The sequence below is a fragment of the Nerophis ophidion genome, linkage group LG18 (genome assembly GCF_033978795.1).
Source record: "Nerophis ophidion isolate RoL-2023_Sa linkage group LG18, RoL_Noph_v1.0, whole genome shotgun sequence".
Lineage (NCBI taxonomy): Eukaryota > Metazoa > Chordata > Actinopteri > Syngnathiformes > Syngnathidae > Nerophis > Nerophis ophidion.
The window spans coordinates 34,341,095-34,368,681 of NC_084628.1; the positions used below are offsets into that span (position 1 = coordinate 34,341,095).

Sequence of the window (27,587 nt, forward strand, 5' to 3'; positions counted from 1 at the left end):
GCCGCTTACATGGAGAGATTTCTCCAGATTCTCTGAACCTTTCGATGATATTATGGACCGTAGATGTTGAAATCCCTAAATTTCTTGCAAATGCACTTTGAGAAACGTTGTTCTTAAACTGTTTGACTATTTGCTCACTCAGTTGTGGACAAAGGAGTGTACCTCGCCCCATCCTTTCTTGTGAAAGACTGAGCATTTTTGGGGAAGCTGTTTTTAAACCCAATCATGGCACCCAATTAGCCTGCACACCTGTGGGATATTCCAAATAAGTGTTTGATGAGCAATCCTCAACTTTATCAGTATTTATTGCCACCTTTCCCAACTTCTTTGTCACGAGTTGCTGGCATCAAATTCTAAAGTTAATGATTATTTGCCCCCCCAAAAAATTGTTTATCAGTTTGAACATCAAATATATTCAACTGAAAATGGGTTGAAAATGATTTGCAAATCATTGTATTCCGTTTATATTTACTTCTAACACAATTTCCCAACTCATATGGAAACGGGGTTTGAAGATTCCAAACATCCCAGAACAAGCTAGTCAGGTTAATTCTAGACCTCCGCCCTAGATCACACCTCACTCCGACCCACTTCTCCAAAGTGGGCTGGCTCAGGGTGGAGGACAGAGTAAAACAACTTGTACTGAGCCTAGTCTATAAAATCAGCAACACCTCCCTGACACCGAACTACATGTCAAACTACTTCCATAACGTAAATGACCGCCAATAACCACAACACCAAGGGGAGCTCCACAAACCACGTTAAACCCAGAATCCGATCTAACAAAGGTCTTAACTCATTGTCCTTCTATGCCACATCAATGTGGAATGCACTCCCAACAGGTATAAAAGAAAGTGCATCTCTATCCTCCTTCAAAACCAAACTAAAAGAACACTTTTAGGCAACTGCAACCCTAGCCTAATATGCTCCCCCCACCACATCCCACCTCCTCGGATTGTAAATAATCAAATACTCGGATTGTAAATAATCAAATACTTGTTCTTATGCTTTCTAAGGTCACTATGTTCACTACTCGCTGTACATGTCCTACCAAGTCAGACTTATACTGTCTCAATGTCCATTTCTCTGATGATATAATTGAGGATGATATCAACCAAACCTAAGCCCCAAACCCCTTCACATCCCACACCCCGGATTGTGAATAATGTAAACAATTCAATGTATATACTCTGATGATTAACTTTTGTGATGACTGTATTATGCTGATAGTATGTATTTGTACCATGAATTGATGAACGTGGACCCCGACTTAATTGAAAAACTTATTCGAGTGTTACCATTTAGTGGTCAATTTTACGGAATATGTACTTTACTGTGCAGTCTAGTAATAAAAGTTTCAATCAATCAATAAATCAAAACGCTACTTCATAAAAGTACTGTTGTTGTAGTATATTTTGTTTTTGTACGATCTTTCTTATCTAAAAGGTTTTTTATCTTTTTAAAAGGCGTTTGATGTTAAAATTGTGCCATTTTCCCAAGTAAATGGATTTCAATTCATTACATAGAGAGACGTTTATTTCAGATAGAAGTGTTTTGAGTTAAGAGCTTTGTCAAAGAACCAATTCAGCTCATAAGTTTAGATACTACTATTTGTTAAAAGTAAAAGGTAAAAAAATACCACCTTCAATTATTAAAAACAACATTCTTACACCAGAAAATGGCAATAAAACCATCCATCCATTTTTCTACCGGTTGTCCCTTCAGGGGTGCTGGAGCCTATCCCAGCTGTTGCCTTGTTGTTGTTGCACACGCACCGTTTACGATTACACGTGTTTTCTCCATCTGTATCAAAATATAACTATAGATGTCAACATTGTGTATGTACTGAAAGATTAATTTATGATGGCTCCCTTTGGTAAAAATGTGGTCGCTCAAATTTACTTTCTTTTATTTAGACTCACCAAGTCTGTGTTTTGCGAAACACTGGTAGCAAAAAATGTGTTTAAAGAACTCCGAAACAAGATAAAATACAAACAATATCAAGATAATACTTAAATGGGAAATACTTAACGTTAAAAGTATATCAAACAAATCGTTAACCAAGTGATCACTGCAATATTTTGACAGTTACTTCTTGTTGCAACATTGGATAGATTTTGCAAGTGTACCTAATATGGTGAGCTCCTGTCTCCCCGTGTCCAACTGGCCATGATGTCTATCTGCTTTGCGGGCTTTAGGGCCTTAATGGGATCAGTTTGAGTCATCAGGAGTAGTTAATGGTCTTTGCTGGTGTTGTAAGTAACACTGGCTAATTGAGAAGAGGCCTCACAGTGTGTGACGGGTGTTTCTGGCGAGGACGCTGGGACCACCTCTGCAAGGAGAAGGCTGTAGAAGGAAACACATTCATCACACAGGTAGGAAACATCGCATTATTAATGACGAGATCTTATTTCATGTCATGTTCACTTTGAAATTGTTCTTTAAAGTGCTTGATTGAAATATTTTATTTTGAAATGCTGTTGTTCAACATCAATTACTTGTAATGAACTAAATAGACAAGTAATGCATTTCACCTGAGAATGACTGAGCTTATATTTAGCTCAATTTATCTTAAACTTCAAGAAACACAAGCATTAAACAAAATAGACCTAAGAATTGGCGATCATCAACCTTCATTATAATGTCACTTTTGTCACTTGACATTCACAGCACTCGAGGGTCTTGTGAGATGACGCTGCACTGCCAAAACAGAAATTTAAGTGAGATTAAATATCTCAAATAAGGGGGATTTTTGCTTATTTTCTGTCTGATAAGATAATTCTTCCAACTAAGCAGATTTTATGTTAGAGTGTTTTACTTGTTTTAAGGGTTTTGGTCCTAAATGATCTCAGTAAGATATTACAGCTTGTTGCTGGGATTTTATGATCTATATTGAGTAAAACATGCTTGAAAGTAGAATATAAACTGTTGCAAAGCTGTATAAAACTACTTTTTTAAAGTAATAATTTCTTACTTCTGGCATGAAAAAAAAAATATTTTGACAAAATGTGTCTCCTAATTAAAACAGATGACAGCCAAATGGACTTTGCTGTTTTATTTTCAATGAAACAATAGAATATACCTACAGTTGGCACAGTACAGTAAACTGACTATTTAAACATTTAACATGTGACATGTCTAACTATTTTGAACAGAAATAGTTCATGCACATTCAGATAAATTCTTCAAAATTACAATACAAAAAAAATTATATATGTACTGTATATACAGTGGGGCAAAAAAGTATTTAGTCAGTGACCACTTAAAATGATGACAGAGGTCTGTAATTTTCATCATAGGTACACTTCAACTGTGAGAGACGGAATGTAAAAAAAAAAAATCCAGGAACTCACATTGTGGGAATTTTAAAGAATTTATTTGTAAATTATGGTGGAAAATAAGTATTTGGTCAACCATTCAAAGCTCTCACTGATGGAAGGAGGTTTTGGCTCCAAATCTCACGATACATGACCCAATTCATTCTTTCCTTAACACGGATAAATCGTCCTGTCCCCTTAGCAGAAAAACAGCCCCAAAGCATGATGTTTCCACCCCCATGCTTCACAGTAGGTATGGTGTTCTTGGGATGCAACTCAGTATTCTTCTTCCTCCAAACACGACGAGTTGAGTTTATACCAAAAAGTTATATTTTGATTTCATCTGACCACATGACATTCTCCCATGTGCTCTCTGGCAAACTTCAGACGGGCCTGGACATGCACTGGCTTAAGCAGGGGGGCACGTCTGGCACTGCAGGATTTGATCCCCTGTCGGCGTAGTGTGTTACTGATGGTAACCTTTGTTACTTTGGTTCCAGCTCTCTGCAGGTCATTCACTAGGTCCCCCCGTGTGGTTCGGGGATTTTTGCTGACCGTTCTCATGATCATTTTGACCCCACGGGATGAGATCTTGCGTGAAGCCCTAGATCGAGGGAGATTATCAGTGGTCTTGTATGTCTTCCATTTTCTGACAATTGCTCCCAAAGTTGATTTTTTCACACTAAGTTGCTTGCCTATTGTAGATTCAATCTTCCCAGTCTGGTGCAGGTCTACAATTATTTTCCTGGTGTCCTTCGACAGCTCTTTGGTCTTGGCCATAGTGGAGTTTGGAGTCTGACTGTTTTAGGCTGTGGTCAGGTGTCTTTTATACTGATAACAAGTTCAAACAAGTGCCATTAATACAGGTAACGAGTGGAGGACAGAAGAGCTTCTTAAAGAAGAAGTTACAGTCATGTGAGAGCCAGAGATCTTCCTTGTTTGAAGTGACCAAATACTTATTTTCCACCATAATTTACAAATAAATTCTTTAAAATTCCCAAAATGTGAATTCCTGGATTTTTCCCCCCACATTCTGTCTCTCACAGTTGAAGTGTACCTATGATGAAAATTACAGACCTCTGTCATCATTTTAAGTGGGAGAACTTGCACAATCGGTGGCTGACTAAATACTTTTTTGCCCAACTGTATGCGCAATCGGGCAACACGGTAGGACAGGGGTTAGTGCATGTGCCTCACAATACGAAGGTCCTGAGTTGTCCTGGGTTCAATCCCGTGCTTGGGATCTTTGCATGTTCTCCCCGTGACTGCATGGGCTTCCTCCCACCTCCAAAGACATGCACCTGGGGATAGGTTGATTGGCAACACTAAATTGGCCCTAGTGTGTGAATGTGAGTGTGAATGTTGTCTGTCTATCTGTGTTGGCCCTGCGATGAGATGGCGACTTGTCCAGAGTGTACGCCGCCTTCTGCCTGAATGCTGCTGAGGTAGGCTGCAGCGATCCCCCGCCACCCCGAACGGGAAAAGCGGCAGAGAATGGATGGATATATGCCCACTAACTGACTGAAAGAGCACACACTTGGCGTTATATGTTGTCGATGGAAAAATGCATTTTTAGACCATATGATTTGCCTGAGCGGCTAGGAGACCCCGAGAGTAACAATCGGTTGCCTTGTTGCCTTTCCATTTAGAACAACAAACTAGTTTTCAATAAAGGTTTGCTGGTGTCAAGAAATGTAATGCTGAGTGCATATCATTATGTCAAGATAATGGTACTAGTGTTTTCTTAAATTAAGAATATTTTTCAACATATTGAGCAAAAAGGTTGCTTCACGATGGCAGAGGGGTTAGTGCGTCTGCCTCACAATACGAAGTTCCTGCAGTCCTGGGTTCAAATCCAGGCTCGGGATCTTTCTGTGTGGAGTTTGCATGTTCTCCCCGTGAATGCGTGGGTTCCCTCCGGGTACTCCGGCTTCCTCCCACTTCCAAAGACATGCACCTGGGGATAGGTTGATTGGTAACACTAAATTGGCCCTAGTGTGTGAATGTTGTCTGTCTATCTGTGTTGGCCCTGCGATGAGGTGGCGACTTGTCCAGGGTGTACCCTGCCTTCCGCCCGATTGTAGCTGAGATAGGCGCCAGCGCCCCCCGCAACCCCGAAAGGGAATAAGCGGTAGAAAATGGATGGATGGAGCAAAAAGGTCTCTTTTTTTTTCTACCAAAAAAGTGCACTTGTTATTAATGAGAATATACTTATTTTAAGGTGTTTTCGGGTCCATTGAGATTAGCTAATTTTACTTGTTTTGGAAAGTCTTGACAAGCCAATTTTTTTTGTTCTATTGGCAGATAATTTTGCTTGGTTCAAATAAAATACCCCTCATTTTTGAATTTTTTTTTCTTGTTTTTGAACGCTAACTTTTTGCAGTGTGAGATCATTATTAAGAAAAAATGACCGACAGGAAGGCGTGTAGCACTTTTTATTTCAACAAACTCTCGCACTGAAAAGCCTAAGTCAAACGCCTAAAAACTGACTGCACAGTTCCTGTCTTCACAATAAAATCACTGCCCCGTCCTCTAACAAAATAAGAGTCTTAGAACGCTAGCAAGACACGGAGTTTGCCGCCAATGTATTTCTTGTAAAGTGTATAAAAGGGAGTATGGAAGCTGCGACAAATAAGACGGCAAAAACCAACGACTTTCATGTGGAATTGGACAGAAAGGAGGACTTTTTTCTCTTCCGTTTGAAAATATTGACATTATCATTACTACTGTCTGATTCCAATCAATCAGGTGATACACCTACTTATATTATTGTCTTCATGAAAGAATGGTGTGTTAAACATGCTTGTAATACCATTAAACACATTTAGCTGGTTAACAAAAATGTCTCTTTCACAAATAAATAAATATAAATTATGTATATGAATGAGGTAGATCCCCTCCTCTTGGTCAATTGAAAAGTAGCTCGCCCACAGAAAAAGGTTCTTAAAGCACTGATGTCAAACTCAAGGCCCCGGGGCCAAATCTGGCCCGCCATATTATTTCATGTGGCCCGCGAAAGCCTGGAAATAATATGCGTTAATAAAATGCTTAATCTTTTCTTGCTAAATATATTTGTTCTTTCCATTTTGACATTAAAAATCATGTACTGCATGCAATTGCATATCTTTTAATATTCAATATTAATTAAATCAAAATATTATATTGTCATATATACAAAATATATAATACAATATAATATATATAATATTATATTGTAAAAAAAAACATTTTTTGTTAAAATAAAAATAAATAGTGCACTTAAATATCTGCTAGACTTATGATTTTAAAACTAATTATCAATCAAATTGTAGACTGTAAATTGACAATAGATTTTATGGTTGAATTCCGCCGACTGAGTTTTTTTTATACAGTAAGAGACTAAAACATTAAGAAACAAAACATTACAGCAAGATTTTACGGTAAAAAACAAACAAACAAAAAAAAACTGGCAGCTCTGAATTTTACAGCTAAAATAGTGGTATAGTTTTTCCATTCCATTCTATTTATTCCATTTTTTTTTTATATTCTGTAAAAAACCCACTGCTTTTATTGTGAAATTCTAATGACAGTTTTTAAAGTAGAATAATTTTCTTTTTTTGCAGCTTATGTAAAAAATATACAGTATATTGGTAATAAATATATATATATATATATATATATATATATATATATATATATATATATATATATATATATATATATATATATATATATATGTCTTGATCGGATTATCCAGAGAATAGTGCTCGATACCGTGGTAGAGCGCAATATGTAGGTGTGGGAAAAAGCATAAGACTACTTCATCTCTACAGAACTGTTATATGAGGGGTTCCCTCAATCATCAGGGGATTTTAATGGAAGCATTCACATACAATGGTTTATATAGGGCACAGAGTGGGTGGGTACAGGCAGGCCTAGGGTGTGGTGATTGGCTCATGTGTTACCTAGGAGGTGTTTCCGTCTGTGGCGGCATGTTGAAATGATTTCACTGCGCTTGTTGAGGGATGATAGATCTGGATGATATATAATAAACAGTTTCTCTTTTAAGCATAGGTTGCATCTGTTATTACCACTATTGTAAGGTGTGTTGGATGCAACCACAACAAAGCAATTGCAAAAGGACTGCCTACCCCCCGACTAAACGACTCTGAAACCAATAAGGAATGTAACTGTCGCAAGAAACCTGATTGCCCCCTCAACGGGGGGTGCTTACAAACATCAGTCGTTTACCAAGCAAAGGACATTAACACATCGGACACGTACGTAGGATTAACCAAAGGAGCGTTTGAAAACAGATGGAACAATCACAAGGCCTCCTTTAGAAACCAGACTTTGCGGAATTCTACAGAACTCAGCGAGCACATTTGGAACCTCAAAGACAATAATGTTGAATATTCAATAACATGGCAAATTCTTGCATCCAGCACAACTTATAACAGTGGTAATAAAAGATGCAACCTATGCTTAAAAGAGAAACTGTTTATTATATGTCATCCAGATCTATCATCCCTCAACAAGCGCAGTGAAATCATTTCAACATGCCGCCACAGACGGAAACACCTCCTAGGTAACACATGAGCCAATCACCACACCCTACGCCTGCCTGTACCCACCCACTCTGTGCCCTATATAAACCATTGTATGTGAATGCTTCCATTAAAATCTCCTGATGATTGAGGGAACCCCTCATGAAACAGTTCTGTAGAGATGAAGTAGTCTTGTGATTTTTCACACACCTACATATATATATCCATCCATCCTTTTTCTACCGCTTATTCCCTTTTTTTGGGGTCGCGGGGGGTGCTGGCGCCTATCTCAGCTACAATCGGGCAGAAGGCAGTGTACACCCTGGATAAGTCGCCACCTCATCGCAGATGTATATATCTGCGATATATATATCTGCGATATATTATATATATACGTATATTACTCATTGTTAAAAGTGTCCCTCTGAGGGCAAGCATAACTGCGATGTGGCCCTCAATGAACACGAGTTTGACAACCCTTGCTCACAGCTACATTTTTCAAAGCAAACAATATAATAAGAACACCAGTTGCTAGCTTATGTTACCATTAGTAATTTAACAGAACATGTTTATTTTACAATTGTCTATATTATTTTTAGGGCTTCACGGTGGCAGAGGGGTTAGTGCGTCTGCCTCACAATATAAAGGTCCTGCAGTCCTGGGTTCAAATCCAGGCTCGGTATGAGTTTGCATGTTCTCCCCGTGAATGCGTGGGTTCCCTCCAGGTACTCCGGCTTCCTCCCACTTCCAAAGACATGCACCTGGGGATAGGTAGATTGGCAACACTAAATTGTCCCTAGTGTGTGAATGTGAGTGTGAATGTTGTCTGTCTATCTGTGTTGGTCCTGCGATGAGGTGGCGACTTGTCCAGGGTGTACCCCGCCTTCCGCCCGATTTTAGCTGAGATAGGCGCCAGCGCCCCCCGCGACCCCTAAAAGGGATTAAGCGGTAGAAAATGGATATATTATTTTTATATTACAAAGTTTATTTTATATCATCATTCTACACGACTAAACAGATGGAAACTCGGGAGGTCTACAACTTCCTGGTGTGTGGCTGGGCCAAAAGAATTGACTCTCCCGGATAAATAATACATCGTTTTTGCTCGGGTAAGGTTGCATTTCATGAATTAACTTAGTGTCTCCAGCTATGTTTGTTGCCTGGTTGTTGTTGCACGCACTGTTTACGATTACACGTTTCCCCTGTCTTAATCAATATATAACTATAGATGTCAACATTGTGTATGTGCTGAAAGCTTCATTTATGATGGCTGCCTTTGGTAAACACTTAACTCTTTTATGAGTTGCTCACATTTGCTTTCTTTTATTTAGACTCGGTTGGTGTTTCACGAAACACTTGTGGAAAAAATGCACTTTTAAGAACTCAGAAACAAGATAAAGTGAAGTTAAAGTACCAATGATTGTCACACACACACACTAGGTGTGGCGAAATTATTCTCTGCATTCGACCCATCGCCCTTGATCACACCCTGGGAGGTGAGGGGAGCAGTGAGCAGCAGCGGTGGCCGCGCCCAGGAATCATTTTTTGTGATACAAACAATTTATAATACTTAAATGGGAAATACTTAACCATCCATCCATTTTCTACCACTTGTCTCTTTTGGAAATACTTAAAGTTGAAAAGATATCAAACAAACCTTTAACGAAGTAATCACTGCAAACTCGTGTGTTTTTCGACTCATCTTGATTTCCAAAGAAGCTACAGACTTTTTTGTTTCTCCGATAAGACATCATGTAAAGCAGGGGTGTCAAACTCAAATACAGTGTGGGCCAAAATTTAAAACTGAACAAAGCCGCGGGCCAAGGTTGAACAAATTAAGCTTTTAGGTAGTAGCGTGTATTGTAGTGTCCCGGAAGAGTTAGTGCTGCAAGGGGTTCTCGGTATTTGTTCTGTTGTGTTAGGGTACAGATGTTCTCCCGAAATGTGTTTGTCATTCTTGTTTGGTGTGGGTTCACAGTGTGGCGCATATTTGTAACAGTGTTAAAGTTGTTTATACGGCCACCCTCAAGTGTCACCTGTATGGCTGTTGACCAAGTATGCATTGCATTCACTTATGAGTGTGTATAAGCCGCTTACATTATGAAGCTGTTTGTATGGAGGATAAGCGGACGTGACGACAGGTTTTAGAGAACGTTAAAGGCAGTGCCTTTAAGGCACGGCCCCCAATATTGTTGTCCGGGTGGAAATCGGGAGATATTTGGGAGAATGGTTGCCCAGGGAGATTTTCGGGAGGGGCACTGAACTTCGGAAGTCTCCCGGGAAAATCGGGAGGGTTCGCAAGTATGAATATTAGCGGTGAATGCGGTTTTACAGCGGCACAGCCACTGTATAATACCGGCAGGCCAACTCTAACGTTAATTTGATATTGCCTCAAGGGCCAAATAAAATTACATGGCGGGCCAAATTTGGCCCGCGGGCCAGAGTTTGACACCCATGATGTAAAGCTAATTAAAAATGTCCACATCCCCAAAAAATGTGAACACAAAACACATTTTAAAGAGAATAATTATAGTTTTACATTTAGAAAACAATTTCAAAAAAATGATTTATGATTTAAAATTCTTGTTGGTGAGGATGGCAAGGAGGTGAGAACCAAGTGAACCCTAACTAGTACTTGATTAGTTTGTCATCATACTTAATAAAAACAGCACAAAGACTGACACATAGAATTATTGGTTTGCATGAAATGATACAGGTGCAAACTGACTTGTTTACTACTTGCAATGTTTGGGTGTATGATAACCAAGACTGCATACCTAATTGGCAACACAAATTTGCCATATGGAATTGTTACTTGACAGGCCAGACAGAATACATTTAGATTTGGGTTGTACGGTATACTGGTACTAGTACAGTATTGCGATACTAAAGAACCATATTCGGTACTATACCGCCTCTAAAAAGTACCGGTCCCCTCCGTTCTCTAACAGGCACGATATTGCTGGTTTTTACGAGCGTGATTTAGGAGCATGTTCGGCAGCGCACAATCACAGAGTACTTACAAGCAGACACTGTGCAGACAGAAAAGGGAGAATGGACGCATTCTGGCCTAAAAACTGACGATAGAGGTGAAGCTATAACACTGAAAGGCCCTCAGGAAGAGGTGCTTTAAGACATGGCTAGCTAGTTAGCGGCTAACGTCCATCCCCAGTCTGCAGTGTGTTAGCTACTTCACGACACAGGCTCACTGGTGTCACAATGTAAACAAACGCCATAGGTGGATCTACACCTGACATCCACTGTAATGTACAGGAGCGTATGATTACATTGATATTTTTTAGCATCACAAAATATTTTTATCATTTAAAAAAACATATTCAGTATATATATATATTATGTTTATAAACTGAGGAAATATGGGCCTGGACACATGAGGACTTAAATTATGACGATTGTATGACCCTATAACTACTTGGTATCGGATCGATACCCAAATTTGTGGTATCAATCATTACTAATGTAAAGTATCAAACAAAAGAAGAATAAGGGATTATTACATTTTAACAGAATATGTCAAAAGAGAAAATAAGCAGATATTAACAGTTACTGAACACGCTTTCTACCACTTGACAAAATAATAGGTAGATAACTGACGAAATATGTTACTGCATATGTCAGTCGCTAAATTAGGAATCTTTGTTTGCTTACTAACTAATAAAAGAAAAGCTTTCTTGTATGTTCACTATTTTATTTAAGGACAAACTTGCAAAAATAAACATATGTTTAATGTACTGTAAATTTTTTTCTTAAAATAAAGCCAATATTGCCATTTTTTGTGGTGCCCTTTATTTAGAAAAGTATCGAAATACATTTTGGTACCAGTACCGGTACCAAAATATTGGTGTTGGGATAACACTAATCTAGATTCTTCTCTTCAGATGAGGTCCTGGCCCGTGAGGACCATGGTTAAAAAGCTGTTGCTTGCAGAAGAACAACATAAGCATGTGGAATGAGTCAGTGAACGCATCGTTAAGCGTGTTAGTGTTGTAAACAAAGAGCTCGCAGGTCAGATTAAAATGTCGGGAGCAAATCGTCCGGCTAATATTTACGAGAAATGCCTGAGAGGTGAAAGATTTGCCAGGACTATAATCCACATCCTCTAAGGCTTTGTCACTTATTTTTTTGTCAAATACTGACATGTGTTGAAGCTGTAAACACTTGTTATAGTCACAAACTTCCATAAGCATGTGTCCTTGCAACGGCTGCATCCCAAATAACTTAAATGGATTGTTGCACCCAAAGCCCCACCTGGATTATCACCTCTAATGGAATTTTAGCGGATGCTGGAATTTGCATGTTGTCCAATGCTGAATGCGTAACACACACACACACACACACACACAGTTATTGCACCACTCCCTTTCCTGATGATTTCCCTCATATTACGATCATTTTAAAGTTATGGTAAGATTAATTTGGTAGCATTCGCCACAGCGGTCGGGAATAGAGGTCAACACTAGTGTTTTTCAACCTTTTCTGAGCCAAGGCACATTTTTTTCATTGAAAAATCCCCAAGCACACAACCAGCAAAAGTCATTGAAAAATTAAACTAATCAATTCAAGCAGGCATCACAATAGCTCTTGTCTCAAAGTAGGTGTACTGTCACCACCTGTCACATCACGCCGTGACTTATTTTGAGTCTTTGGCTGTTTTCCTGCGTGTAGTATTTTAGTTCTTGTCTTGCAGTCCTATTTTGGTGGCTTTTCCACTTTTGTTGGTATTTTCCTGGAGCAGTTTCATGTCTTTCTTTAAACGCTACTCCCCGCACATGCTTTATTTTCGCAATCAAGTTGTGCGGACACTGTTGATTGTCATTTCATGTACGGATGTACTTTGTGGACGCTGTCTGCTCCACACACTGTAAGTATTTGCTGTTGTCCAGCATTCTGTTCTGTTTTACTTTGCAGCCAGTTCAGTTTTAGTTTTGTTTTGCATAGCCATCCCTAAGCTTCAATGCCCTTTCTTACCGGCACTCGCATTTTATTTATTTTTGGTTTAAGTATTAGATACATTTTTACCTAAACGCTGCCTCCCGCGTATTGTGATTAAAGATGTCCGATAATATCGGACTGCTGATATTTTCGGCTGATAAATGCTTTAAAATGAAACATGGGAAATTGTCAGTATCGGTTTCAAAAAGTAAAATGTATGACTTTTTAAAACGCAGCTGTACGGAGTGGTACATGGACGTAGAGAGAAGTACAGAGCGCCAATAAACCTTAAAGGCACTGCCTTTGCGTGCCGGCCCAATCACATAATATCTACAGCTTTTCACAAGCACAAGTGAATGCAAGGCATACTTGGTCAACAGCCATACAGGTCACACTGAGGGTGGCCTTATAAACAACTTTGACAATGTTACAAAAATGCGCCACACTGTGAACCCACACCAAACAAGAATGACAAACACATTTCGGGAGAACATCCACACCGTAACACAACATAAACACACCAGAACAAATACCCAGAACCGCTTGCAGCCCCTAACTCTTCTGGGAGGCTACAATACCCCCCCCCCCTCCCCCAACCAAGCCCACCTCCACCTCCTCATGCTCTCTCAAGGAGAGCATGTCCCAAACTACAAGCTGCTGTTTTGAGGCATGCTAAAAAAAATTATATATTCTGTGACTTCATTAATAAATATGGCTGTGCCATGTTGGCATTTTTTTCCATGACTTGAGTTGATTTATTTTGTAAAACCTTGTTACATTGTTTAATGCAGGGGTGCCCACACTTTTTTTGCAGGCGAACCACTTTTCAATTGACCAAGTCGAAGGGATCTACCTCATTCATATATATAATGTATATTTATTTATTCATGGAAGAGACGTTTTTGGTTTACAAGTTAGCTGTGTTTAAAAATAATATAAGCATGTTCGACACATATAGTTTCCTTTCTTTCATGAAGACAAGAATATAAGTTGGTGTAATACCTGATTCTGATGACTTGCATTGATTGGAATCAGACAGGATTCACAGTAGTGCTGATGACGTGATGATGTCCACATTTTTGAATGGTGGAGAAAAAAAGTCCTCCTTTCTGCCCAATACCACATGGAAGTGGTTGGTTTTTGGCATCTTATTTGTCCAGCTTCCATACTCGTTATGAGAGTAGTGTATGTGTGTGTGGCCCTTCAAGTGTGAAAGCAGGTGAGTGATGTCAGTGAGTGTGTGGGCGAGGGAGGAGAGGGAGCGGTCGCCAAGAGCGAGGAGTGGCTAGTGTTGTGTGCGGGATTTGACTGTGTGCTAGACGTAAATAAAAAGCCACGATTTGCAACTAATCGCTGGACTTGTCATCTTGCCCTGGAGTCCGGAATTGTGAGGACCCACTGCCAGCTAAAGTGAAGGGTGTTGCCCCGAGAATCCGTCGGCCCTGGAGAAGTGTCTCCCCTGCGCTCCTCGACTACGGTCTAGGCGCCGGAAGCAGGAAAGTTGCAACACACTTTACAAGAAATACATCGGCGGCAAAATCTGTAGTTTGCTAGCTTGTGCACGCTACCTTTCTGAGACTCTTATTTTGTTAGCGCAGGCAGGATGAAGCAGGGCTTTTAATGTGACGACAGGCACTGTGCAGTCGGTTTTTAGAGTTTTTACAGCAAGTAGGGCGCGGGAGTCTGTTGAAATAAAAAGTGTTTCCCGCTTTCTTTTCGGTAATCTTTTCTTAATGATCTGGCAGCAATGAATTGACAAAAATGACGTTTTAGTGAAGATTTATGAGCGCTAATTTTTAAGTCTATTTTTTAATGCCTGGCTGGCGATCGACTGACACACCCTCCACGATCGACCGGTAGCTCGCGATCTACATAATGGGCACCCCTGGTTTAATGCATCCAGCGGGGCAATACAACGAAATTAGGAATAATAATGTGTTAATTCCATTCATCCATCCATCCATCCATTGTCTAACGCTTCTCCCTTTTGAGGTCGCGGGGGAATGACTGGAGCCTATCTCAGTTGCATTCGAGCGGAAGGCGGAGTACACCCTGGACAAGTTTGATTTGATTCCCATTAGCTGGTTGCCACAACAACCCACTACTCTTTCTGGGGTCCACAACTCAACACAATTACAAGTAAAAGCATATAATTGTAACTACGCAATACAGACAAAAATAAAAAAATAAATGCATTAATAATAAAACAGGCAAACAATTTACAGTCAAATAATAATAATTACCATATAAATATAACTACACAATATAAAACCAAACATAAAAAATCATGAAGGAGCAAAGTAATTTAAAAACTCAGATAAAATATTACTTTCATTTTAAAAACGTGTTTACTTTCAGTGCCGGTGAGAATTTGAGGCAGGTTATTCCAGAGCAATACAGATCCATAAATAAAAGATTTCCGCAAAGCATTCTTCCTGGGACGAGGGAGTACAAAATGCTCCTCACTGGACGCCCGGGTATTATGATTGTGCATAGTGCTACCGTGAACTATTTGGGCCATAAGAAAAGCAGGAGTTTTACTTCCGGTTACTGATTTGAAGAAAATAAGAGTATTAGCTGACAACCTGTTCTGCAAGTTGCTATGTGTTAATTCCACAACTGTATATATCGGTATCGCTTGGTATCGGAATAGGTAATTAGGAGTCGGACAATATCGGCAAAAAAGCCATTGTCGGAAATCTCTAATTGTGATCACGACAAACCATGTTCTCGACATCAATCCATTTTCTACCGCTTGTCCCTTTTCCTCTACAAAGAAATTAGCTACCTGCTGCTACTAACTGATAAGGAAGAGTATTACATGGTTACTCTGCCGCGCTCTAGACAGTACAAACTCAACAACGGCACGTTTGCGGATTATAATTACTGGTTTGCAAAATAATATTAACCGAATTAGGTGAAGTTACGTAATCTCCCACGGCACACCACAGGGGTGTCAGCAGTGGTTGAAAAACACTGGTCTACACAACATTCAATCACACGGCCACACTAGCTAGCATGCCTTGCATCATCTAAAGACCATCCATCCATCTTCTTCCGCTTATCCGAGGTCGGGTCGCAGGGGCAACAGCCTAAGCAGGGAAACCCAGACTTCCTTCTCCCAAGCCACTTCCTCTAGCTCTTGCCGGGGTATCCCGAGGCGTTCCCAGGCCAGCCGGGAGACATAGTCTTCCCAACGTGTCCTGGGTCTTCCCCGTGGCCTCCTACCGGTTGGACGTGCCCTAAACACCTCCCTAAGGAGGCGTTCGGGTGGCATCCTGACCAGATGCCCGAACCACCTCATCTGGCTCCTCTCGATGTGAAGGAGCAGCGGCTTTACTTTGAGTTCCTCCCGGATGGCAGAGCTTCTCACCCTATCTCTAAAGGAGAGCCCCGCCACCCGGCGGAGGAAACTCATTTCGGCCGCTTGTACCCGTGATCTTATCCTTTCAGTCATGACCCAAAGCTCATGACCATAGGTGAGGATGGAAACGTAAATCGACCGGTAAATTGAGAGCTTTGCCTTCCGGCTCAGCTCCTTCTTCACCACAACGGATCGGTACAACGTCCGCATTACTGAAGACGCCGCACCGATCCGCCTGTCGATCTCACGATCCACTCTTCCCCCACTCGTGAACAAGCCTCCTAGGTACTTGAACTCCTCCACTTGGGGCAGGGTCTCCTCCTCAACCCGGAGATGGCATTCCATCCTTTTCCGGGCGAGAACCATGGACTCGGACTTGGAGGTGCTGATTCTCATTCCGGTCGCTTCACACTCGGCTGCAAACCGATCCAGTGAGAGCTGAAGATCCTGGTCACCCGGTCCTTTGTCACCGATTCTGTTCATAACTTTTATGGACAGAATTTCTAGGCGCAGTCAAGGCGTTGAGGAGTTCCGGTTTGGTGACCGCAGGATTAGGTCTCTGCTTTTTGCAGATGATGTGGTCCTGATGGCTTCATCATAAAGACATCGTTGATAAAGTTTTTGTATTGTTGCAGGTTCACCTAGGTGGGTCTGCCAGAAACCTATGCATCGACACGCTTTCACCCCCGTCACCTGGCACCCCTCTGCTGGTCCACCTGCATGTTGCTCAGACATGTGGACTCAACACACATCTGTAAGGACACGATATCACGTTTAATTATAGTCCTTTAGTCTGTCTTTTTGTACACATCACCTCCCCCAACTACTTCTCCACCACTGAGGTGCCCCCCTTTTTTTGAAAATGAAGCCAAATATTTCCGTGGCCTACATGTGGGTCGGTAGTGGCATTTTTTAATTGAGTCCAGTACCTGTTTGTGGTTCTTGCTGCAGAACAGCGTTAGATGGAACACACTGCACGTCTACATCGCCTGGCAGATTCATTACAAAGAGCAACTCAAGGTAATGATTTTCACATAGAAATCAAGTGCATTAACAGCCTATAATTAGTGATTTTCCAATACCGATACTTTGTGGAAATATACCTAATAGGTCTTGTAAAATAAAACATACCAAGTGTTGCTGCTATTGGTGAATCATCGTAAAACACCTACGGCGAAACAAAGGATGGACTTTATCCTGCACTGAATGTGTTATCCTATTCATACTCAACTCTGTATGTCCTGCCTACATGCCGTTTCTAATTCTCAGTGACTCATTTTAATTGTCAGTCATTTTCCTAAACCAGGGGTAAGGAACCTATGGCTCTAGAGCCAGATGTGGCTCTTTTGATGACTGCATCTGGCTCTCAAGATAAATCTTAGCTGACATTGCTTAACACGATAAGTAATGAATAATTCATCCAACGCCCTTGACGCGAATCCCTTAGGGGTGATGGACAACTGGGCAGTGTTTGAAGAGCTGCAGCCCGCCACCGTAGCCCCCCACTCCCTCCCCTCTGTTGCAAGTCTGGAGATGTATGTTGTGATACGTATATATGCTTTGCTCTGGAGTTTTTTTTTCCCCCCATAGCTGTTCTGTGACCCTAAACACTGTTTGTTTGTCTAATCAAATCAATCAGTCAATCAAAAAAGTTGTGTTGTACATGGGCAATAACAATACTTACCTACCTACATAATTACGCTGGTAATCACAGTGTCAAAATATCCGCTTTCTACCGCACCTGTTCAAGAAGTCGCATTCATGATAAGAAGTATTTGATTTATTATTGGTTGGCTTCAGAATAACAATGTTCTTAAAAATAATAAGAGACCTACAATACTCTAAAAATGTTGGTCTTACTAAAAAAAATGCAGGCATTTAGTTACATTCATTGTTAAAAACTATTATATGGCTCACACGGAAATACATTTTAAAATATTTGGCTTTCATGGCTCTCTCAGCCAAAAAGGTTCCCGACCCCTGTCCTAAATAAACGTCAGACTGAATAACTACGCAGAGCACTACATACTTACTGAGGCGGAAGAAAAAGTAGTTTGACCGATCATCTCAGTGTTCCTGTCAATACATTACATTATCGCGAATAACTTAAGAATCTACAGCAGGGGTGTCAAACTCATTTTAGATTGGTGGCCACGTGGCGAAAAATCTACTCCCAAGTGGGCCAGACTGGTAAAACCTTGCCACGATAATGTCAGGCTTTCCCCTGACAGTTTGTCTATGTTTTAGTTTTTTCCTCTGAATTTGTCTGTTTTCTGTGTGTTTAGTATCTTATTTTGTCAGCTTCCTGTCTTGTTCCCCGAGTGCTGTGTTCCTCCTCAGCTGCGGCTGATTGGCACCTGGCCACACCTGTTGCCAATCAGCCTGCTCCTATTTGTACCTGCTTTGTCTTATCAGTTGCTGGATCATTGTATTGTCGTTGCAACATATCACTCTTGTCGTGCTACCTGTTGTGTCGTTTGTTACAGCTACTACCTGTCATGCTATATTTTGTCCTGGTCGTTGTAGCGGTAAGCTGTTTCTGTTAGCATTAATTAGTTCCAGTTTTTCTGTTTGCTATCCTCTAGCTTCCATGCTAAAGTTCCTTTTTGTTTTCTAGCTTCCAATACTAGCTCCCTTAGTTTGTTATTCCACCCACCTGCGTGCTTTTTGTTTGTTCTTGTTTAGTTTTAATTAAATCATGTTTTCATATTCTATGCCTGCCTCCTTCTCTGCATCTTGGGGTTCATCACCAACTACCTCTGACAGATAACTTAAAAGTAAAAACAACTTATGATTGTTTTCTTTGTTTAAAAATGGAACAACATTCTGAAATTGTACAAATTATAATTCTGTTTTTGTGTTTTTTTACAATTACCTGTTGCGGTTGGTAGTATATATATTGTATATGTCTTTATAAATATATTTCTGAATACATTATTTGATAATGTTGGTGTTAACTTTTAATCTATTAAGATACAAAATTATACCAAAATCCAACTACAGTATGTTATTTATGTAGTTTGATCATTTTCCTGGACGTAAGGTACTAACATCATGTGTTTTTTTTGTACATATGTAGCATCAGCTACAAAGATAAAATGAATTGCTATTGCGACATCCAGTGGACACATTTAGAACAGCAGTTTCTTTCATTCAAAAATTTCATGTACTGTATATTTTTATACATAGCCAACTCATCCCGCGGGCCGGATAAAACCTTTTTACGGGCCTGATCCCTCATGCCGTAGGTTTGACACCCCTGATCTAGAGTATCGATATTTTGATTTTGAGAATTGATATCAGAGCATAAAAATATTTTATCAGTGGTATCGATAATTCAGTGTCGATCCGCACATCACTACTTACGGCCCTTGGAAGTCTTCTATTTGGTTTTATTTCTATTTGGTTCTACTTAATTGTAAATATCTGATGGCTGCTAAAATGTTGACATCTTGTGGATAAATTGCGAAATTCAAGTCAATGGCCATTTAAAGTGAAGAAAAGCACAGCATTTACTTGCGTGACATAATATGAATAACTTACCCTAGTCAACACACATGGTCACACTTAACACAACCTGTTCACTGAACTTTGTGGATATTATAAAAAAAAACTAACTTCCAAACAAAATAAAAGATTCAAAATTACCGCTATTTAAATCCATTACAATGCATTATGGCATTGTTGGCAAATTTTAGCAGCTTGATATTTCTTATTGATTACAAAACTTTAAGGAGGTCATGAGCGAAGTAAAAAAAAAAGTCTGGGCCGAACTTTCACAGACTCTTAATATCCAATTATTTTCATTATACATCCATTATATTAACATAATATATACACATATATGTATATACATTATCTATATATATATATACTGTATATATATATCTATAAATAAATAAATATATATATATATATATATATATATATATATATATATATATATATATATATATATATACAAACCCTGTTTCCATATTAGTTGGGAAATTGTGTTGGATGTAAATATAAACAGAATACAATGACAACCCTTATTCAAATGAATGCACTACAAAGACAAGATATGTTAAGTTCAACTCCCCCAAAATTTTTTTTTGCAAATAATATTTAACTTAGAATTTCATGGCTGCAACACGTGCAGTTGTGAAAGGGCATGTTCACCACTGTGTTACATTACCTTTTTTTTTCAATAAACGTTTGGGCACTGAGGAAACTAATTGTTGAAGCTTTAAAGAGGAATTCTTTCCCATTCTTGTTTTATGTAGAGCTTCAGTCGTTCAACAGTCCGGGGTCTTAGCTGTCGTATTTTACGCTTCATAATGCGCCACACATTTTCGATGGGAGACAGGTATGGACTGCAGGCGGGCCAGGAAAGTACTCACTCTGTTGTAACATGTGCTGAATGTGGCTTGGCATTGTCTAGCAGGACCGTCCATTAAAGAGACGGCGCTTAGATGGCAGCATATGTTGTTCCAAAACCTGTCTGTACCTTTCAGCATTAATGGTGCCTTCACAGATGTGTAAATTACCCATGCCTTGGGCACTAATGCACCCCTAATCCGTCACAGATTTTAGTTTTTGAACTTTGCGTCGATAACAGTCTGGATTGTTCGCTTCCCCTTTGGTCCGGATGACACGATGTCGAATATTTCTAAAAACAATTTGAAATGTGGACTCATCTGACCACAGAACACTTTTCCACTTTGCATCAGTCCATCTTGGATGATCTCAGGCCCAGAAAAGCCGGCGGCGTTTCTGGATGTTGTTGATGAATGGATTTTGTTTTGCATCAGTCCATCTTAGATGATCTCAGGCCCAGAAAACCCGGCGGCGTTTCTGGATGTTAGTGATAAATGGCTTACGCTTTGCATAGTAGAGCTTTAACTTTCACTTACAGATGTAGCGACAAACTGTATTTAGTGACAGTGGTTTTCTGAAGTGTTCCTGAGCCCATGTGGTGATATCCTTTAGAGATTGATGTTGGTTTTTGATACAGTGCCGTCTGAGGGATCGTAGGTCACGGTCATTCAATTTGGGTTTCCGGCCAATGCCGCTTACGTGGAGTGATTTCTCCAGATTCTCTGAACCTTGTGATGATATTAAGGACCGTAGATGTTGAAATCCCTAAATTTCTTGCAATTGCACTTTGAGAAACGTTGTTCTTAAACTGGTTGACTATTTGCTCACGCAGTTGTGGACAAAGGGGTGTACCTCGCCCCATCCTTTCTTGTGAAAGACTGAGCATTTTTTGGGAAGCTGTATTTTATACCCAATCATGGCACCCACCGTTCCCAATTAGCCTGCACACCTGTGGGATGTTCCAAATAAGTGTTTGATGAGCATCCCTCAACTTTATCAGTATTTATTGCCACCTTTCCCAACTTCTTTGTCACGTGTTGCTGGCATCAAATTCTAAAATTAATGATTATTTGCAAAAAAAAGTTTATCAGTTTGAACATCAAATATGTTGTCTTTGTAGCCTTTTCAATTGAATATTGGTTGAAAAGGATTTGCAAATCATTGTATTCCGTTTATATTTACATCTAACACAATTTCCCAACTCATATGGAACCGGGGTTTGTATGTATACATGTATATCTGTGTATGTATGTGCAACACAATGTCAACATCAGCAGAGCTCCTCAAGGTTTTCCACACTTCTTCAACCTCCTCCATCACAGGACCAACCTAACAAGTCTGGGCCCCTGACGTGGAAATGTATGTATGTATGTATATATATATATATATATATATATATATATATATATATATATATATATATATATACAACTGTTATTTTCATTATACATCCATTATATAATGATTTTTTCTTTGCAAATAATCATTAACTTTAGAATTTGATGCCAGCAACAAGTGACAAAGAAGTTGGGAAAGGTGGCAATAAATACTGATAAAGTTAAGAAATGCTCACCAAACACTTATTTGGAACATCCCACAGGTGTGCAGGCTAATTGGGAACAGGTGGGTGCCATGATTGGGTATAAAACCAGCTTCCATGAAATGCTAAGTAATTCACAAACAAGGATGGGGCGAGGGTCACCACTTTGTAAGCAAATTGTCGAACAGTTTTAGAACAACATTTCTCAACGAGCTATTGCAAGGAATTTAGGGATTTCAACATCTACGGTCCGTAAAATCATCAAAAGGTTCAGAGAATCTGGAGAAATCACTGCACGTAAGAGATGATATTACGGACCTTTGATTCCCCAGGCGGTACTGCATCATAAACAGACCTCTGTGTGTAAAGGATATCACCATATGGGCTCAGGAACACTTCATAAAACCACTGTCAGTAACTACAGTTGGTTGCTTCATCTGCAAGTGCAAGATAAAACTATGCTATGCAAAGCAAAACCCCTTTATCAACAACACCAAGGAACGCCGCTGGCTTCGCTGGGCCCGAGATCATCTAAGATGGACTGATGCAAAGTGGAAAAGTGTTCTGTGATCTGACGAGTCCACATTTCAAATTATATTTGGAAACTGTGGACGTGGTGTCCTCCGAAACAAAGAGGAAAATAATTATCCAGATTGTTTTGGGCGCAAAGTTCAAAAGCCAGCATCTGTGATGGTATTGGGGTGTATTAGTTCCCAAGGCATGGGTAACTTACACATCTGTGAAGGCACCATTAATGCTGAATGGTCCATACAGGTTTTGGAGCAACATATGTTGTCATCCAAGCAACGTTATCATGGACGCCCCTGCTTATTTCTGCAAGACAATGCCAAGCTACGTGTTACAACAGCGTGGTTTCATAGTAAAAGAGTGCGGGTACTTTCCTGGCCTGCCTGCAGTCCAGACCTGTCTCCCATCGAAAATGTGTGGTGCATTAGGAAGCGTAAAATACGACAGCGGAGACCCCGGATTGTTGAACGACAAAAGCTCTACATAAAACAAGAATTACAAAGAATTCCACTTTCAAACCTTCAAAAATTAGTTTCCTCAGTTCCTAAACTGATATGTGCTAGCTTCAGCATTTTAGCATTTATGCATATCACAGTAACATTTACCAACTGTAAAGTCAAGCAACAGATGTTCCCATGATAGCTATTAGCATTGTTTGCATTTATGTTTAATTATTTTGCATGACCGGTTAAATGGTTAAAAAAAAAAAAAACACCACATATCGAATGTCGGGCCAGAAGAGAGCAACGTGTAGAAGGTCCATTACATGTTTATTATAATAAATTATATTTTGGAGGAAGAGAAATTTTAAAAATATATACAATGATATTGCATACTAGATTAAATACTAAATGCTAAATCCCTGGTACTCTCTGCAGTTGAGTAATTAAATGCAAACATCCACAATTGTATTTACATTCAAGAGTCTTTATACTGTCTGTTGTTAAGCACAACATAGCCAAATATGATCGTCTCCATGGAGACACAACATCCCAGGTTCCTGCCCCCGGACCACCTGTCTCGCTCACATCCCCTCTTGCAGGTGAGTACCCACTAAACGTAATGAGTGAACTATGATTAATGTGCGATGCTCACCGTTGTTAGCGTCGTCTTCTGCCTTTGGACTGCTGGCTGAGACGAGACCAAGAAGGTGCCAAGTGCTGGGACACGATCTTAGCTGGAGAGAGGACGGAGAAAAGCAAGAAGAAAGGTGGAAAAGGCAGCAGGAGAGTGCCGACTGCATCCAGATGAAGAAGACGAGGCAGCGCGTATTCTCACAGATTATGACAGCGCCACACACTGGTGCTCGCTGGTACTGTCACAGGAACAGATTTAAACATCCAAACCGAAGTGATCAATTTCTTCTATTGGGCGACCGTGTAAACTGCAATGTGATTAAATGCTCTCATAGCGTTGTAGGCAGATTCTCTGAGCCACAACGTATTTGTCCGGCCATTGTGAGGCAGCAGGGGCCCGCTCACCTCAGCAGAGCCACACCTACAGGTGATGAGAAGCACCTGCACCAACTCTGCTACTCACCGTTTTTGGGCAACAGCCGCCATCCAAGATTTTTGCTTTGAGTCCGCTGTATGCTATAATCGTATTTTTCAGTTTTGTAGTCTTTAGGAAGAGAAAGGACCCCAGAAGTCTTCTAAATCACCTTAAGTCAGACATGTCGTATCTACCAGGGTTGTGAATATTTGTGCACCAAACGATACAATCTGATTCCTTGGGCGATGATTTGATTTAGAATGTATTCTCGATTCTAACCAATTCTTGCAATGTATTAATTGGTATAATAATTATAATGAAGCTTTTTTCAAAACACGTTACAGGTTAGAAAAGCTCCTTTTTGCAAGGAGATGGCATAAAAATATTTTTAAAAATTGTTTCTAAAAGTTTGGACACACCTTCCTATTCAATGCGTTTTCTTTATTTTCATTACTATTTACATTGTAGAATGTCACTGAAGGCATCAAAACTATGAATGTACACATGTGCAGTTACGTACTTAACAAAAAAAGGTGAAATAACTGAAATTCAAGAAATGCTTTTCACTTCAAAGGTGTGCTTAAAGTTAATTGAGAGAATACCAAGAGTGTGCAAAGCAGTAATCAGAGCAAATGGTGGCTATTTTGAAAAAACTAGAATATAAAATATGTTTTCAGTTATTTCACCTTTTTTTAAGTACCGTATTTTTCGGACTATATGTCGCAGTTTTTTTCATAGTTTGGCCAGGGGTGCGACATATACTCCGGAGTGACTTATGTGTGAAATTATTAACACATTACCGTAAAATAACAAGTAATATTATTTATCTCATTCGCGGAAGAGACGAAGAAAATGTCAGCGATCATCACACACACGTCAGCCAATAAGAATTCGGAGGGGGAGGGTCATGGCAGAAGTGCATTGTGGGTCATGGGATGCTAACTGCTATATTCTATATGCTACTGCCGTAGTTATTAAAATGGATCATTTCATCGTTGGCGGTAACTTATAAAAACTGAGAATGGCTGAACAAAAATGGCACCGAAAAAGGAAATCATGTACTGCAGATTACAAGCTGGATGTAGTGAAATATGCAGCAGAAAACGACAAGAGGAAGCGGCGCATACCTTTGGAGTTTGCAGAGTTGTTTAGAAGTGACATCGAGGAAGAAAATTTCATCGGATGTATCGATTAGGAGTGACAGATTGTTTGATAAACGTATAGCATTTTCTATATGTTATAGTTATTTGAATGACTTTTACATTAATATGTTACATTAATATACCAGGCACGTTCTCAGTTGGTTATTTATGCGTCATATAACGTACACCATTTCAGCCTGTTGTTCACTATTCTTTATTTATTTTAAATTGCCTTTCAAATGTCTATTCTTGTTGGATTTTATCAAATACATTTCCCCCAAAAATGCGACTTATACGCCAGTGCGACATATATATGTTTTTTTCCTTCTTTATCATGCATTTTTGGTCGGTGCGACGTACACTCCGGAGCGATTTATAATCCGAAAAATACGGTACATAACTCCACATGTGTTCATTCATAGTTTTGATGCCTTCAGTGACAATCTACAATGTAAATAGTCATAAAAATGAAGACAACACATTGAATGAAGAGGTGTTGTAGTGGAATTTCTGACTTTATACCATATTTTGCGTCTGTTTAAGTCCAAAAAAAGAAAGTCTATTTAAAAGCCTATTTCTGAATCACTTGGAAGCAAAATATAAGGGAAACCTGAATTTGGGGTCGCGCCACCCAGTCTAAGAGATTTGATGAATGCTTGTTATGACTAGGAGATCCACGATTGTGCTGGTGCCAGCAGTGGCAAAAACAACTCGACCTTGACCCATGAGGAGTCATATAAAAAAAGCCAGTGGACCAAGAGAAGGGAGATGTTTTGCATGTATTTCGTTTGATTCAGCATCCTCCAGAGGACGGTATCTGTCTGCATGGGCAATTTAATCCAACTTGTACGATTTTGATTGATGGGTAAATACAACTTTTGTACTAAAACCATTTTGTCTGCAGTTGAGTTTCGGACCTTTCCACTACAGTGTGTTTTTTAAGGTATGTGTTTTTAATTCAAATTAGAAAATTGTGAATTGATTTACAATCCAGGTGAATCCGAATCGCAACAATTTTTTGTGTGCAGTGACTTGTCAAAACAAGAACCCTATTGATTTTGCAATTGTGCACATATCTTCCTGTGTACATTTTTAATGTATAGTACATACACCTGGATTTGTAATGAGTTTGAATTGGGAAGCCGTCAGTCCAAATGTAAAGTCCCATGAAAATCGAGCTTCACTACCAAGTTACTACAGTAACTGACGAAAATGTCATAAAAACATCTGTATACATCATTTAATTTCCAAAATGTGCTGGGTTTGACAGCCATTTAAATCAATAAAAAATCCAATATAATCAAAGTGATAAAATGTGACATCTATTAAAAAAGATCATTTCATACTGTAATATATTGTACAAAGGAGTCACTGCTAACAGTAAAGCAGCAGCTTTGTTTTATTAAAAAAAGATGTAAGATGTAAGCCTACTGTTAGGAGTCAGACCACGTCCATGCCCAGACCTCTCGCCACCGCCGTCAGCGCCTGCACGGCTCCAGATGTCCCCCCGGCCTCACAGTCCTCCTGTGCGGGCCCGCCAGCTTCGTCCTCGATGTGAGGAATGGTGCTCATGATGCAGTAGACGGGTGAGTCGCCGCCGCCGTGCGGGCTGGCCGACTGTTCTGAGGAGCACGGCGAAGCGGAGGATGAAGCGGAGGAAGATGGCGCCGGAGAGGCACGCCCCCTGTCGGGCGTGGCAGCGGCTCTCTCGCTGCGGGTTCTCGGACTCTTGCGAAGGCCGGGAGGTTTCTTGGCCATGTTCTTCATGATCTCTTTGCTCACTTCCACCGTCTCCACGCGCACCATGTTCAGTTTCAAGAAGCCGTCGACATCCTTCCTGTACCTGAGCAAAGAACACTTGAATCACGTATTTGAAATCCAGCTAACTACCTTACAAAAATACTACAAGGCTGACAACATTAACGCTAACTAGAAGTGCGAATGCTCCAATGCTGAAGTTGAAGTGAAATGATGACAGTATGTACAAACCCCGTTTCCATATGAGTTGGGAAATTGTGTTTGATGTAAATATAAACGGAATACAATGATTTGCAAATCATTTTCAACCCATGTTCAGTTCAATATGCTACAAAGACAACATATTTAATGGTAAAACTGATAAACTTTTTTTTTTTTTTCAAATAATCATTAACTTTAGAATTTGATGCCCGCAACACGTGACAAAGAAGTTGGGAAAGGTGGCAATAAATACTGATAAAGTTGAGGAATGCTCATCAAACACTTATTTGGAACATCCCACTGGTTTGCAGGCTAATTGGGAACAGGTGGGTGCCATGATTGGGTATAAAAGCAGCTTCCATGAAATGCTAAGTAATTCACAAACAAGGACGGGGCGAGGGTCACCAA

At 39.9% G+C, this 27,587-nt stretch overlaps 2 protein-coding genes across 5 annotated transcripts in view; one reads left to right on the top strand and one right to left on the bottom strand.

The window, feature by feature from the left end:
* Positions 1 to 2,274: 2,274 nt before the first annotated feature.
* LOC133537143 (uncharacterized) lies at positions 2,275 to 26,533 on the top strand. Its single transcript, XM_061878035.1, has 5 exons — positions 2,275 to 2,375; positions 16,796 to 16,914; positions 17,112 to 17,180; positions 23,536 to 23,629; positions 23,692 to 26,533. Exons 2-5 carry the CDS (start codon positions 16,825 to 16,827, stop codon positions 24,165 to 24,167), a joined length of 729 nt encoding a protein of 242 aa, XP_061734019.1. The 5' UTR covers positions 2,275 to 2,375; positions 16,796 to 16,824; the 3' UTR covers positions 24,168 to 26,533.
* zgc:112083 (uncharacterized protein LOC550461 homolog) overlaps positions 26,273 to 27,587 on the bottom strand; it is a 40,658-nt gene continuing 39,343 nt past the window's right edge. For all 4 annotated transcript variants that reach the window (XM_061878034.1, XM_061878031.1, XM_061878033.1 and 1 more), the window contains exon 10: positions 26,273 to 27,063. In XM_061878034.1, the coding sequence (XP_061734018.1) occupies positions 26,661 to 27,063 (403 nt within the window). In that variant the 3' untranslated portion in view covers positions 26,273 to 26,660. The remainder of the gene's footprint in view (positions 27,064 to 27,587) is intronic.